The following is a 16,215-nucleotide window of genomic DNA, read 5'->3' as shown; positions in this document are numbered from 1 at the left end:
AGGGGCGGGCAGAATAGAATAGATTGAACATAGGGCATTTTTAGGGCGTTTGAATTGTTATGTATGATCTTGTAATGATGGATATAGGCCAATTTAAATTTTGTCAAAACCTATACAAGTGTACAGTGCAAAATGTAAACCATAATGTACACCATTGACCATGGTTAGTAACAATGCTTCAATGTTTGTACATCAATTTTAACAAATGATCCATATGTGTGTAAAATGTTACTAATAGGGCAAAGTGGGAGAGGGGTAGGGGTTGGGTATATGGGAATCCCTTATATTTTCTATGTGACTTTTCTGTAACCTAAATCTTCTTTAAAGATAAAGAAGAAAAAATAAGACACTGGGGGAAAATATGGAAGAAATTTTCACTGTACATAAAAGATATCAGATCTTATGGTGATGAAAGGCACCATGAAAAATATTATTTTATTTTATTATTTTAAATTTTTGTATTTTATTATTTTATTTGATTATTTTTTGCCTTTGTTTTTGGGGAGGTTTTGGATTGCAGAAGAGTTACAACTGTGACAGGGGAGAGTCACTGGTGTGAGGTGTTGGTGATGGGGAGATATGTGGGAGGGCTGCACCTGGGGCATGCCTCTGAGGCATATGAATATGTTCAAGTGGTCATGGGTTTTGTCTCAGTGGATGGAGAGCCACAAAATAACTGAAAGAATATTGAATTCCTGCCCTGGGAAGTCCTGCTACATTCTCTAACAGAATGGCAAGAATCCCGAGTACATAAGCAGTGCCTAGCAAAGGAGGACAGACCATCACGCCAGGTCATGATATTGATGGCTGTAGTTATCACTAGGGTTCTAGAGACATCTAGACACTATAGGCAGGGCAGACAACCTCAGGAATTAGGCACCCTGTCAGTGGGCCTTACTTTGGAATATATGCTCCCCAGTGTAACAGAGTTAGACTCATTTATAATTTCCTTACACATGGCTCTGCCCCTTTTATTTAAACCTATAATTAGCACTTTACTTTTAAAATGTATGTCCCAGAAATTGAAATCTTTGGTCTGTTCATATGCCTGTTGAGTCCTGAATCTCAGTAGAGTTGCAACATCTACCCTTCAGTTCACTGGATTCTCCTAGAACAACTAACAAAAGGATGTTGACAGATAATGTCCATCCCCAAAAAACAGAGAGTATCTACAACTGCAAGCAAGATAGTTCTATCCATCTGCCCCATGGTATCTAAGCCTCCTCTCAATCAGAAACAGAGTGGGCATTGTGCCCCCAAATCCTTAAGGTTGATGAATGAACAAACATAATGGGAGAATGCAACTATGGACTGAAGTATACTTATTATTATGCTAGCAGTCGAAGAACTTGGATCATTGAAATAATGGCAGTGGTCACCAGAGGTTCTGAGAGGAGGGAGAGGGAAGAATAGATGTAACATGGGGACATTTTTGGGACATTGGAGTTGTCCTGCATGACATTGCAATAATGGGTACAAGCCATTATACATTTTGTCAAAACATATAAAACTGTGCAGTGCAAAGTGCAAGCCATAATGTAAACTATAGTCCATGGTTACTAGCAGTTCTTCAATATGTGTTCATCAATTGTAACAAATGTACCACACTAATGAAAGATGTTGTTAATGTGGGAAAGTATGGGAGGGGGATGGGGTGGGTATATGAAAATCCCCTGTATTTCTGATGTAACATTTATATAATATAGTGTTTCTTTAAAAACAAAAGAGAAAAAAATAGAACTAAAATTTCTATGAAAATTAGAAAACAAAAATGAAAACAAAAAAAAAAATCAACAAGAAAAAAGACTATCAGACCAACACCAAAATAGGCAAAAAATATCAATGGTCAGTTCACAAAAGTGAGAAACCCAAGTGGCTGCAAGTACATGAAGAAAAACACATTTTAGAACAATGTGATATTCACTTTAAACTGCCAAAAGCCATCAAAAAAGTTGGATGATACTAAGTGTGGGTGGGGTTATAAGGAAGCAGACACCTTGATTCACAGATGGGGGAGAAATGATTGCTGCCTTTCCAGAGAACAATCTGATATTATCTAGTAAGAGTGAAAAAACTTATCCTCATGAGCCAATGAATATACCCCTAGACAATTCTTCTAAAGATATTCTCACAAAAGACCATCAAAAGGACTTAGATGAGGTTGCTCGGTCCTGCAATGTCTGTAGAGTAGGCAATTGGCGGCAGTCTAGGTGCCCACCTGTGGGTAATAAATGCATAAAACGGGTGGGTGCACACTCAGAATGGCATGCTGGAAGCATGAGCTGTACATGGTGACACAGGGCAGAGCACAAAATAGAAAGAGATCCATTCCTACAAAATGAGAATACCTACTCACACTAAACAGTACTTCATGTTTTACGAGGATATGTGCATATTGAGAATACATGTCAAACAGATTAGAGCACTGGCCTATGGTAGGTGTTTGTTGGGGAGGGAAGGAGAATGAGCATGAAGATTCCCTCTCTCTCTCTCTCTCACACACACACACACACACACACACACACACAAGGAACCTTGTATGGAACTGTGTGCTTTGGACTGAGGAGTATAATAAACTCAAAACTTTTCACTTGAGATCAACAAAGTCTTACTTCTCCTAGGGAGTAGGGAATTAATCTTACGCATGCATTCAGTGAATCTTTACTCATCAGCTGCTAGGAGCCAGGCACTATTTAGGTGCTGGCAATAGTAGGGTGAATGAAACAGAAAAGGCCTGCCATCTGCGTGGGGATTCTGGTTGGCTTTTCCCGGCATTTGGATTGTTGCTTATATCCAAGTAAATCGTGGGTTTATCTTGTCCAGGGGCTGGCATCAAGGCAGTGGAGATTCCCTTTATCTGAGGGTAAAGGAGGTACCCAGGTTTTGAGACAGACCTGAAAAATGACAAAGGAACAGCTGAAGAGAAGGATTATTATGATTTGAAATTATTCAACACACATCTCCAGTTGTGTTTTTTTTCAGAAGCAGTTTTATATAATTATCTACCATCTCTTCTAATAGTATTTTTTAAAACTCCCAGTATGATTCAGGAATCTGCATACAAGCCAAGAACAGTTTTTCACATAATCAATCTCACAAAAACTGAAGGTTTTGGTCTCATTAACACTGTCTTTTTAATGGTTGGGACATTGGGGGCACATAATGAATAATAGACATATCGTTGCTATTAAAGACTGCTTTGCAATTTTCCGGCATTCTATTTTCATTTTACAGCTATTTATTCCTTATTTAGAAAAATAGTGAAATTGGTAAATAGGACTGACTTGAACCCCAACTTTAGAGTACAATGCAGGCAGTTCTAGAATTACCTCCACATGTGTTCCCTAAGAAGCTCTTTAGTAAATTATTTAAATGCATGGATTTGTTTATCTATTTGTTCAATATGCTTTATTGAGTTCTTCCTATCTGTTCAGCTCTATGCTAGCAGAGACCCTCCTCTCAAGAGCTTACTATTCAGTGACATTAAAACACATTTCTCTGGGGAACATATTCTACTTGTCAGGTTCCCAGACAAATGAATAAAAGTCTTATTTAATCCGTAATATGGCTTAACTCTAAGTGTTAATAAAGATTTACAGAGTTCTGGGCAAAAATGGCCACATCTCATAGACTAGAGAACTGGATAAAGAAAAATTTCCTTGTCTTTCTTGGGCTCAAAAGCAGCCCCAAGCAAAAGTTTGGAACGGATTTAGTTTTCATTTGCTCTCTGTTAACTTTCCTTCGGCGTCTTTCTCCTTCCTGCTAAGGTTACTTTTCCAAATGCTCAGTGTCCTCATGCCGACTTCACCCTTCACTGTGGCACCCCACCTAGATTTGAACCATCTCAAAAAATGCTCAAGATTTTCCACGTCCCTTTCCCCAGTTCTCCAACACTCCTGATCTTAACTGGTTCAGAGGAGAACATTCTAATTAAACTAATTTGCACTAATTCACATTCCTTTTCCCAGCAATAGAGATTGCATTTTGAAAGCAGTTTGCTTGTTTACTGAAAATACCACTAGTGGATGAATAGGTAGTTGTGGAAAGAAAACGAGGGAGTGTCCTAAGTGAGGAGAAGACGAGGAGGGTAGAGGAACAACCACGTGGGTACGACCACCCTGCCTCTACATCTGTGCTCAGTGTCTGCTCCACTAAAGTGTTCTAACTTTTCTCAACTTCTTCTTTTTTGTCACTTTTGAACGCAGAGACTTATTTAAAATTTGCTTTCTGCTCCTACGCCTTGGAATGTTTTATAGTCTAGTTTTTAGGGATTATTTAGGATTCAGTGTAATTTAAAGTTAACTTGTATCTACTATATTGCCAGGTTATTTTCTTTGGAAATCCATTTATATCATAAAAACAATGATAAGGGGTTTTGGAAATATCAATATGAAACTTAACTTGTATGGTGTTTAGAATGAACCTGGGTAAAATAGTCTGATTAAAAAATACTTGCATCTTAAGAAAAATGGTGATCAGATTGTTCAGCACTAGTAATTCCATAATTCACTTGGTCTTGATTATAATTCAGTGAATACAGTTTTAAGATAAATTTGCATCTCCCACAATTGTGATTGCTATCTAAAAAGTCCCAGAGTGGGAAGAATACAGTACTTAGTTTAACCAACAGGGCTATTTTAAAAATATGTGTCTTGTTTAGGATTCTGCATGTTAAAAAAATTGAGATATGATTATTTTAAAAAATGGAATTACCTCCAAGTCACCATTACCATTGTCTTTAAAGAAGAAGATCTAGGACATGTGTCCTTTATTTCTGATCACATCTAATGAGATAAAAATCTATGAAGCCGGTAAGAAAATGAGTCTGTGACCAAAATGCTTACTCAGTTACTACAGTAGATCAAAGGCTATCTTACTGAATCTGGAATCTACTGAGAGAAAGCAATTATTTTCTTTGAAAATATGTAGGGTTAAGAAAATTTCTGGGATATGTCTGTGAAAGCACCCGCTGGGCCTAATAGTGACGTTATAGGGAAACACTTCCTATGGTGGTTGGGTAGTTCTCAGAAGACGGTACTGGAAATTAGATTATTGCTGATGTCATATTTTTCACAATAAAAAAAAATTGGTATCCTGGGGGCTATAAAAGCAGCAGCTTCTACCTCACACATCACAAGAAGAATCATACGAACTGGTAAGTATTTCAGCAAGCCTGGTCAATTGGTTTGTTTGGTGTGATACTTCTTGACTATTTTTTTTCCCCTCATGTCATCTCTGCCTCTTGTTCTCTTGATACCAGGTTCTCCCTCTCAGTCGTCAGTTGCTCGAGTTAGAGTCACCTACAATGGCTGCCCAGAACGCTGTGAGCTCTTCCCTTATGGGGACTTTGGCCGCCAGCTGCCTCCTTCTCATTGCCCTGTTGCTCCAGGGAGGAGCAGCTGTGCCCATCACTTCCCACTGCAGGCTTGACAAGTCCAACTTCCAGCAGTCCTACATTGCCAACCGCACCTTCATGCTGGCTAAGGAGGTACTCATCTCAATCCCTCGCTCTCTTTCCCTTTCTCATCTTGTCTACTTGGAACCTGAATGCACCTTAAAATTTTCTTCAGAGTACCTTTAAGATATTCAAGAACCCAACACTTACCTCTATTGGCAGATCAAAGATAATTCCCCGTGTCATTTCATAGCTGTTTGGAGACCTGGTTTTACCAGAGGACCTTCCATTTTGGCCTTTAGGATAGATAACATTGAGCTTTACCCACAGATGAGCCATTCAGCTGCTCATCCACTGATTCACTACATCTTTTACTCCTGAGTACTTTCTTTTAAACTCATGCACACATCTGAATTCTTTCTGTAGTCTTTATGGGGTTGCTTTGGGCAGATGGGCTGGAGATTAGAACACATCTCTACTTACAGACTTTCCTTCTGTTTCCTTAGTGTCCAGGCACTTAGTCTTTTTTTCTTTTCCAGGCCAGTTTGGCAGATAACAACACTGATGTCCGTCTCATTGGGGAGAGACTCTTCCGTGGTGTCAATGTAAGCTATAGTTGCCATGACAGGGCACAGTGCCATCCATGGTCATTTGGAGTGGTGGTGGTGATGGCTTGTATCTTCTGCGTGTCCTCCCATTGTGACCCCTGCTGTTTGACTTTGACCTTGCAGATGAGAGAGCGCTGCTATCTGATGAAGCAGGTGCTGAACTTCACCCTTGAAGATGTGCTGCTCCCCCAATCTGATCGATTCCAGCCCTATATGCAGGAGGTGGTTCCCTTCTTGACCAGGCTCAGCAACAAGCTCAGCCAATGTGTAAGTTCCTCTTCCAACCTAAATCCTCCCACCTCCCGCTGCCTTCTTCCATTTAGGGTCCCCCTCCCACCCCATGCCCCTCCTCCTCTACCTCCTCCCTCCCCTAGGATGCTGGCAGTAAGAGGTGCCTCAGCAAAACTGGAGAGCATTGTTTTGCTTTAACCGAGTCACATTTTATGTTTATGGGGGCAAATGGGGTCTGAAAAATGAGTGTATGGAAGCTTCATTTGTTTGGCTCTGCAAAAAAGCAACTGAGATCATAGATGATGAGGAAGGTGTTGGGAGGTATAAGGAAAAAACAAACAAACTAGAGGTGGAAATGGATTACTGATTAAAATTTGTTAGGGGGTGGGAATGGGGAGAAAGAGAAAGTGAAAGAGAAAAAGGGGGAGGTGGGAAGGTTTAATGTTCGCGGTAGCCGTGCAGCTGCTGCCTTTTGATGTCATGGGAAGTGACAAAATCTCAGGAGTGAACTTGATGTCTGAGAATATTTAAAACTATGATGAAAGATTTTAGTGGAGTGGACAGAGGGAAGGGGACCTAGTATCTATCCAGAGGGCCTACTCTTCATGCAAGACGTTTTATGTACTTATTTTGTTCTAAGCACGTGTTTTTCATGAGGTACAGTTTGGGTTTATTCCTGTGAGGATTTGCATAAAACACTCCACTCTTTCCACAAACTTAAACCTCAGTAGGATTTTCCGAAGATGAAGGGAAGTGACTGGATGTTGGTGTCCGGAGGAATTCAGAGGCTCAGAAAATCTAGGTCACTGGTGAAATCTGGGTCAATGTGGGCAAAATTAGTAAGCGGCTCGATTCCAGGTGAATTGTAATGTACCTTGGATAGAGAGACTGAGGTTCCTTAAGCTGCATCACCACAATGTTAAAATAGCTATTGCTTTTATTTTGTAGCATATTCAGGGTAATGACCAACATATCCAGAAAAATGTACAGAAGCTGAAGGACACAGTGAAAAAGGTATGACTACAAACTATTAATGCCAAATCTTTGAATAGGAGAGAAAAATGTCATTCTTTCCTTTCTTTCGGTTCCTCTTTTTCTATTTTGTGATTTCTACTTGATTCTCTTACTATCAGGTTGATTTTTTAGATGCCTGCCTATATAGATGCAAATATTTATTTATAAATCAATTCCAAATTTTGCACATCATAGAATTCTAGACCTGGTTGGCTGGTTAGATCATGTATTCTCATTGCCCTGTAACCCTGAGATGGCAAGTGGCGGAGCCAGGGCTAGAACGCAGGTCTCCAGAGTTGTAGATCAGCACTTTTTCCAGAAGCAATAGCTACTTGGTTTCAGTATTATTAATTCTTAGGGAAATTTCAGATTTGTGTTGACTCCTGTACTTTGAAGAAACACTTGTTCAAAAGCAGAGACGTGCCTCGAGCAAATTTATTCGAAGTGAGTTTTGAAGCCAGGAGTGAACAACCTTTAATTTTTTTATACCATTTCAAATAGAGTGAAAATGTTAGTATTAGAGTGAAATGGAAGTCTAAATTGGATTTTATCTTTTCTTCCTCTCTCCTTTCCCCCTTCTTTTCTAGTTTCCTTTCTGTCTCCCTCAATAAATCCCTAGTGAAAACCCATTTACCCTGGACCAGCATACATTTTTGCAATGAATGATTCCCTCAGGTGGCTATTGGGGGAAAAGCATATCAGGAGGTGCCTCAGACTGTCAGTAGTGATTCTCCCCCAAACCAGAGGCATCATTAATAAGGTGAAAAAGAGATGCTCTTGCAATTAAACATTTAGAAATATGAAGGTTCTAGTTGATGGAATTTTCTGTAACAAGCTTAACTTCAAGTCTCCCTCTTTTTCAATATTAACTTAAAGAAAAAACAAAACTTATTTCTTCCTGAGTATATTTTAATGAACGTGATCATTTCTTCCTTTGATAATCTAAGGTTCTGTAGTTTTTCCATTGTGAAGATCAATTCTCTTGTTAACAGAAGATGTATTCCTTAGATGTAGAGGAATGAATATTAGCATGCTGTAGCCAAGAAGTTTTTTGTTTAGAAATCCCCAGTGTCAACTTATTTTATTGACTCTATAAAAGGGGAGTGAAAAAAATCTGATAGTAATCTGTGTGGGAAAACAGATTTTTAAACCTTTCATCCATTTTAGAGAAAATCGTCTTTCATATTTGCAATGGGTTGCGGCATGGAAGAATGATTGTGCCATTTTTCAGTAGCTCCAGAAAGCACGTGCAAAAGTAAAAAGCTATTCAGAGAAAACTCAACATGAGGAAAAACTGGTCAAGGCTGACTGAAATGGGAAGGCAGTCTTGGGAGCTTCAGATTCCCTGTCATTTTCAAGAAAAACAAAGGGCAAGCCATAGGAGAGCCTATGGTTCTAGGGCTGGAGGAGTTTTAAAATTTTTAGAATCTTTGATATATATATATATATACACACACACACACACACACGCACACACATACACACATATATACATATATACATATATATATATATGTATACACATATATATGTATCCAAAGGATAGGAGTACTATGTCAAAGAAAACTTGGAAAGGTGGGATGATGGAAGAAAGGAAGAAGAGAAAGGATTTTTCTTGAAATAAGCAAGAGCAAATTTAGTAGATTAAATGAATTTCAGAAGGGGATATTTTTAGCTTGAGTTTGGGTGTCCTGTCTCATTGAATTTTAAGGTTCATCTGCGTACTACTTGGAAGGAAGAGAAACAGACTGAGTGTTAGTACCTGCATCTCGCTTTCTGTTCATAAAAGAACTGGAAAGCACTTTTCCACAAAAGTGAAAACTTTTTTTTTTTCTTTGTCAAAGATGTCAGAACAAAAGAATAGTGTGTTGGTAGAGGTGTGGTTTTGATTCAGGGCTGTTTGAGCAGAGTTGCTATAAATAATTGGACATAGACAGTTGTAGGTCTATGAGACAGGACAAGCCATAACAGGTGGTGCTCAGGAATTCCCTGCATCCCAGCATGGATATGCTTGCTCTGGTTAGCGTGCCTGGGTTCGTTAATGTGGGGTGCTGTTGCGATTAATGCCTGCAGATGCTCTGTGAGTTCCAATAGCCATTGTTTGAAGGCCTTTGGCAGATCATATTACGCTCTTGCTAAAAGCATATTTTTATTAATCTTTTTCAAATGGATAAAACTTGATTTCTGTTCACAGCAACCTAATCATGCCATCTTCCTTTTCCTTTGTTTCTCTTAGGAAAACACAGTGTAAATGCTCAAATACTTTTGTGTTCTTATTCTCACAGCTTGGAGAGGGTGGAGAAATCAAAGCAATTGGAGAACTGGATTTGCTGTTCATGGCCCTGAGAAACGCCTGCATTTAACAAGCGCAAAGCTGGAAAATGAATAACTAACCCTTCTTGCCTGTTAGAAATAATAATTTGATCCCCAAAGATCTTTTCTCAAAAGGAAAATGGGAAGCCAAATTCCACAATCATGGATGATTCTAATGAACCTCTTGCTTAGCTTAAAAAGGAAAAAAACATCACTTGTGTCTGTATGACCAAAAGATGGAACTACCAGATATGAAGAGGCTTGTTGATAATACTTTATTTTAGTTGGTGTTTTTATACAGACAGTAATTTATTATTAAGCAATTGTCTATTCCCACAAAAAAATTGCTTCCCATTCTTTCAGGGAAAAAACCACAAATAACTTCATGCTTATAAATATAAAATTAATATTTAAATTTACTAATTTATTTATTGTTATAAACATACATTTTATTTATGCCATTTTATTAATAATGAATTTATTTATAGAAACATTATTAGATATTGATATTTGAATTTAAGGCTAATATTAATAATATTATGGAGCTATATTATGTTTGTTAGACTTTAATAAACATTTCTATTTCCTAAATCTTGTGGCTTTGTCATTTTTTTCCCTTTACTATCACCGTCATGACCATCATCTTATGATATAATCATTACCATTTGCTAAATGGACAAAAATCTCATATAAATGACTTTATTCTTCACTCAAAGCAAATGAGGTAGGTAGGTATTATCTGCATTTCACAGATGAGTATAATGAATCAGAGACAGGTTAAAAATTATAATTAGTTGACCCTCATTGAACCTAGTCTTTCTAATTCCAAAGCTCTCTGCTATATTGCTTATATAGATTTATTATGTTGATTCAGCATGTAAGTCTGAAAGAAAACAAAAGTAAAAAATTGAAAAGAATGTGTCTGCATCGTTTGCAGTTTGTGGATAAAGCAAAAGAGGAATGTAGTTGGGAGAAATGCTTGCCTCTTTTCTTCCTATATGTCAGGCAATAAAGTACCTGAGAAGTTGGATGTGGTTTAGAAGTCTTCCCTATTAGTGGGGTTTAGCACTGATAGAGAGTCTTGTGGGTGGAAGATGGGCGAGTTATTATGAAACACACTGAGAGAGAGAGAGAAAGATATACATCTTTAAAATTTATATAGTGGTACAGGGAAGAAAGAGCTGTGATAATGTTGGACTAGTTCTGCCAAGTAGAATGGACAAATGACCAAGGGACTGAAGAGTGGTACTTTGGGGGAAAAGGGCTTCCAGAGATCATACATGTCTTTTCATAGAAGATCAAAGTCAGTGGTCAGCTGTCTAAAGTGTTTCTGTCTCCAAACAATCAGAAATCATGTTTTATCCCCCTCAAGTCACTCTGCAGTTGCTTGCCAATACTACAAGTGATGATGTGAGCTCATTTGGTGAGCATGTATTAGGTAAACCTCAAGTTCACTCATGAATAAAGTGAAGTTGATGCCTCCGCATTTGTGCCCCAAATGCTAAGAGCTCCCAAAGTTGAGCTTTAGGGGCTGATAGAATTACAATTTCTGAGGTAAGGTGGGGTTTAAGACTCCTCTCCAAATGAATCTCAATGTAATGACTTGAACAAAACTTGGTATTGTACTTGTTTTTGACCAGTTTTCTAGATCGTGAGTCATAAGTAGAAGACTTTTATCCTTATAATTGGAAAGTTTTTATAAGAGACATTTAAAATCTTTCCACAATGTCAGATGTATTTCGGAAGAAGCCATAGTCAGCTTTGGTTTCTTCTCCCCTTGACCTGCACATTGAATGTGTCAGACACCCGTCAGTTTTAACTCCAAAATAATGGCTGAATCTATCCACTTCTCATTCCTTCAATGGTTAAATCCTATGTAAGCCACCATTATCTTGCCTCTGAATTGCTGCAATAACTTTTAAATTTCCTCGTCCTGTCTAATTTTTTGAATTTTTTATTTTGAAATACTTTCAAACATACAGAACATTTGAAAAATAGTACAAATCCCATACAGTGCATTCCAACATACTCCTACCTCCCCAGGTACTCAGCTACACTGAGCTTAACATTTTGCCACAATTGCTCAGTCCTTCTATACATATGCCTGTCTATCTATCTTTCAAGTGTTCATTTTGGAACATTTGAGTGTAGGCTGTATTCATCATGCTCCTTGAAGACTTACTACTGCCACATACATCTCCTAAGAAAAAGAATATTCACTTAGGTAACCACTTTAAGAGCAGTTACCAGTTTCATGAAATTTAACTTTGATATAAAGCTGATAGTCTATATTCCAATTTTTTCATATGCCCCAATAATTTCCTCTTTTGTTAGAGCACATCCAGGATTACGTATTTAATTGACATTATCTCTTTAATTGCTTTTTACTTTCTTTTTTTTTTTTTTTGACTGTGGGAACACATGCACACATATACACACCATAACTTTCCCATCAACCACTTCCAAACATAAAAATCAGTGGAATTATCACATTCACAATATGTAGTATCCTCACCACCTTCCATTACAAAAACTTTCCCATCTTTCCAAAGAGAAACCATACAGTATTATACATTAGCATACCACTCCCTCTGTCCTCTGCCCCGGGGAACCTTCATTCTAATTTTTGTTTCTACGAGCTTGCATATTCTCCAATATTTTTTTTGCAGTTAGCATGGAACTTAATTTTATTAAAATATAATTTTTTATTAGAGAAGTAAGTTTACAGAAAAATCATGCAGAAAATATAAAGTTCCCATATTGCCCCTCCCATTAATAACACCTTGAATTAGTGTGGTACCTTTGTTACAATTGATAAAAGAATATTACTATAATTGTACCATTAAATACAGTACATAGTTTATGTTAGAGCTCACTGTATCATATAGTCCCAAGTGTTTTTTTAAAAATATTTATTCTAGTAATGTATAAACTACCCAAAATTTCTCCTTTTAACCACATTCAAATATATAAGTCAGTGTTGTTAATTACATTTACAATGTTGTGCTACCACCAACGCCATCCATTACCAAAATTTTTCCATCAATCCAAACAGAAATTCTGTACATATAAGTATTAATTTCCATGGGGCTTAAACTTAACATCCTAAATCTACAACAATCTCATTTACTTTTGTACCTTCTTTTGGCTATGGCTATCCACCTCTCCCAGCACCATGCTGAATAAATTGTTCTGAACCAGCTGAGTGGGTTTGACAGCCTTGTCAAAAATCACTTAACCATAGATGTGAGGGTCTATTTCTGGACTTTTAATTTGATTCCATTGGTCAATATGTCTATCTTTATGCCAGTACCATGCAATGTTTATTTACTTATTTATTTATTTATTTAACCACTGTCACTAAATAATATGAGTAAAAGGAAGTGAGAGTCCTTTTTAAATATATTTTTGGCTGTTTTGGGCCCCTTACCCTTCCAAATAAATTTGATAATTGGCTTTTCCAATTCTGCCAAAAAGGATTTTTCTGTAAATCAAATTTGGGTAGAATTGACATTTTAACAATATTTTGTCTTCCAATACATGAATATGAATGTCCTTCCATTTATTTAGATCTTTGGTTTCTTTAAGCAATGCTTTGTAGTTTTCTGAATACAGATCCTTTATGTTCTTTGTTAAGTTATTCCTGTATATTTAATTCTTTTAGTTGTTATTATAAATGGAATTTTTTTCTCTTACTTCCTCCTCAGGTAGCTCATTAGTAGTGTATAGAAACACATCTGATTTTTGCATGTTAATCTTGTATTCTGCCACTTTGTTGAATTTCCCCTTTTATTAATATATAATGAGCATTATTGTACCTTAAAAAAAGAACTCCAGTTCTTTTTTTGGTTACAATTTGTGTGGAATATCTTTTTTCAACCTTTACTTTCAGCCTATTTGTGTCCTTAAGTCTAAGGTGAGTCTCTTGTAGACAGCATATAGATGCCTCATACATATATATATAAATATAATCCATTCTGCCTGTCTGTGCCTTTTGATTGGAGAGTTCAATACATTAGCATTCAACGCTATTACTGTAAAGGCTTAACTTACTTTGTCCATTTTATCCTTTGGCTTTCTGTTATCATTATTTTCCTATTGTCAGTATTTTTACCCTTTTAGTTACCCTTACTAATAATCTTCATTTCTACACTCTTCTCCAAGTCTCTTTCCCTATCAGGCTGTAGCACTTCCTTTAGAATTTTTTGTTAAGTCCAGTCTCTTGGTGTGAAACTCTCTCAGTTTCTGTTTATCTATGAAGATGTTAAACTCACCCTCATTTTTGAAGGACAGTTTTGCTGGATAAAGAATTCTTGGTTGGCAGTTTTTTTCTTTCAGTATTTTAAATATATCATAGCACTTCCTTCTCACCTCCATGGTTTCTGATGTGAGATCGGCACTTAGTTTTATTGAGTATCCCTTGTATATGATAAATTACTTTCTTTTACAGCTTTCAGAATTCATTTTATTCTGACATTTGATATTTTGAATAGTAGGTGTCTGTCTCAGAGTAGGTATATTTGGATTTATTCTGTTTGGAGTCCATTGTCCTTCTTAGATATTGATATTTATGTTTTTCATAAGTGTTGGGAAATTTTCAGCCATTATTTCCTCAAATATTCTTTCTGGCCTTTTCTATTCTCTTCTTTTTTGGGAACACATAGCATTTTGTGCTGTCATTCAATTCCCTGAGACCCTACTCAATTTTTTTCCTATTCTTTTCTCCGTCTGTTCTTCTGTGTTTTCAAGTTCTTATACTTGTCTTCTATTTTACTTGTCATTCCTTGGCCATTTCAAGTCTGTGTTTATATGCCTCTAATGTATTTTTACTTTCATCCATTATGTCTTGCATTCCCATAAGCTTTGTTACTTTCTTTCTTTTTTATTTTTATTTTTTTTTGGAACTTTGGATTTTTATTTACATGAAGAAATGGACAAATTCTCCTTCCCATCAAGATGTCACAAGTCATTAGAAAATAAAAGGGAAAAATGCAAACCTTAAAGTCATCTAGTGAAATTTCTTATTACTCGCCATAGAAAACAACAAAAAAGTACCATCAGGTCTTAAAATTAATACCAATGTGCAATAAAGGTGGAGATTTCTCATCTTACAAGTTTAAAGTTCTAAAAAAGTCTTTCCTCATGGGAAACTAATATGCTGAATTACTGAAATTAATTACACAATTTTGCTTCAACTAGTCTAAAGCTCAGTATACTTAGTATTAAAAACATCCTCAAGGAAAAAAAGAAAGAAATCCTCAAGAAATAGAACTTACCTTGTTTTTACAGTGCCACGGGAGCCATCCAAATATTCGGAACACTCATTTTACATTGGAGTGTGTTCCCTGGTTTATTTCTCTATAATAGTCTATGGTGACATATTGTTTATCATAAACAATATATTTTAGTAGGTAAGTATATGAAGACTAATTAGAAAGCTTCTTTAAAATATCTTAGCCCTTTTGTATATCAACCTGGAATCTAGAAGGTAAGAGAAAGTACATGGTTTTCAAATATTCAAACTATGTGCTAAGGTAAAAAAAAATGTCTTTTACTTCAAGCCAAAGCTCTGTCCATGATGCTGTCAGTGGGAACTTGCACTAGGATACTAGTCTGCCATGCTGAGGGTCAATTCTTCCCATTTCTAATAACTCTGTGTTTTCACCTGCAACTTCTTTAAAACTGGCATTAACCTGTGTCACAAATTCATTAGTGGAAGACAATGGTAAGTTGTTTCTAACCCATATGTCATCATCTTGTAAAGTACTACTCAAATTTGCAGCAGATATACTTCCAGGGGAGTGATTCTGGAGCAGGCATCTCCTGCACATTCTCAGGCTCTCCCCAATATCCCAGGGCTTTGAAGACATCAGACTTACACATTGGACAAATTCAGCAATCCAAAAGCCATAGATCAATAAACGTTCTATGAAAAATATGCTGGCAAGGCAGAATTCTGATACTATCCTTTACTTAAAAAATATCAATATATACTGCACAATTTTCAGCATCAATGTTGATTCCCTTTTCTCCATGCTTTACAGTATGAGGTGGAAGCTGGCCAATAATGTAATTAGTTCCTTTTCTACAGATCTGATTTCCAAACTATGAGCCAGTATATAGGAAATGTTGTGTATAGTAAAATATCAGCCAGGCTTGTGAGATGATCACCGTGGTGATGAAAGCAATGGCCACAAACACTACAGACTAGCTGCTTTTGAATTACTGCACATGGCCAGTGCCAAGTCCAGTGGAAACTTTTTATTGGAATTCCTTTATGCACCAGATGCAAAATTTCTTGTCCTTTTGGGTGGTTAACCATAATTACCACTGTATTTCCTATTCCTGGGCCATGGTGCCATGTGGTTGCTCTAGGCATTCCTCCACTCCAACACTGCCACCTTTTCCTTGATGGTGCAGCCCCTGCAGGATACCAGGGCCTCCCAGGGTGTGAGTCTGGCACCCAGACCACTGGACGCAGGTGGAAGTGAGTGCCTGGTGTGCAGCAGCAACTGGTGAGTGGGACGCCCACCAGGCTCTGTGTACCTTCCGGGGTGAACTGTCACCTAAGCAGCCACCCTCCGAGGTGCTGCCCACAGTCAGGTTCAGGTCCACCTATTCAGTGTTCACCAGGGCTGAGTACCACTTGCGGGT

At 37.3% G+C, this 16,215-nt stretch overlaps 1 protein-coding gene and 1 pseudogene across 1 annotated transcript; one reads left to right on the top strand and one right to left on the bottom strand.

Moving 5' to 3' along the window:
• Positions 1-5,305: 5,305 nt before the first annotated feature.
• IL22 (interleukin 22) lies at positions 5,306-9,721 on the top strand. Its single transcript, XM_004479200.2, has 5 exons — positions 5,306-5,488; positions 5,935-6,000; positions 6,127-6,270; positions 7,183-7,248; positions 9,534-9,721. Exons 1-5 carry the CDS (start codon positions 5,306-5,308, stop codon positions 9,609-9,611), a joined length of 537 nt encoding a protein of 178 aa, XP_004479257.1. The 3' UTR covers positions 9,612-9,721.
• A 5,440-nt stretch (positions 9,722-15,161) lies between these two features.
• LOC101425991 (E3 ubiquitin-protein ligase RNF149 pseudogene) lies at positions 15,162-15,940 on the bottom strand (annotated as a pseudogene).
• Positions 15,941-16,215: the final 275 nt, after the last annotated feature.

Source organism: Dasypus novemcinctus, chromosome 12 (assembly GCF_030445035.2).
Source record: "Dasypus novemcinctus isolate mDasNov1 chromosome 12, mDasNov1.1.hap2, whole genome shotgun sequence".
NCBI classification, from domain to species: domain Eukaryota; kingdom Metazoa; phylum Chordata; class Mammalia; order Cingulata; family Dasypodidae; genus Dasypus; species Dasypus novemcinctus.
Note: the sequence above shows the minus strand (reverse complement) of the source record. Positions and strands in the feature narration are given on the sequence as shown.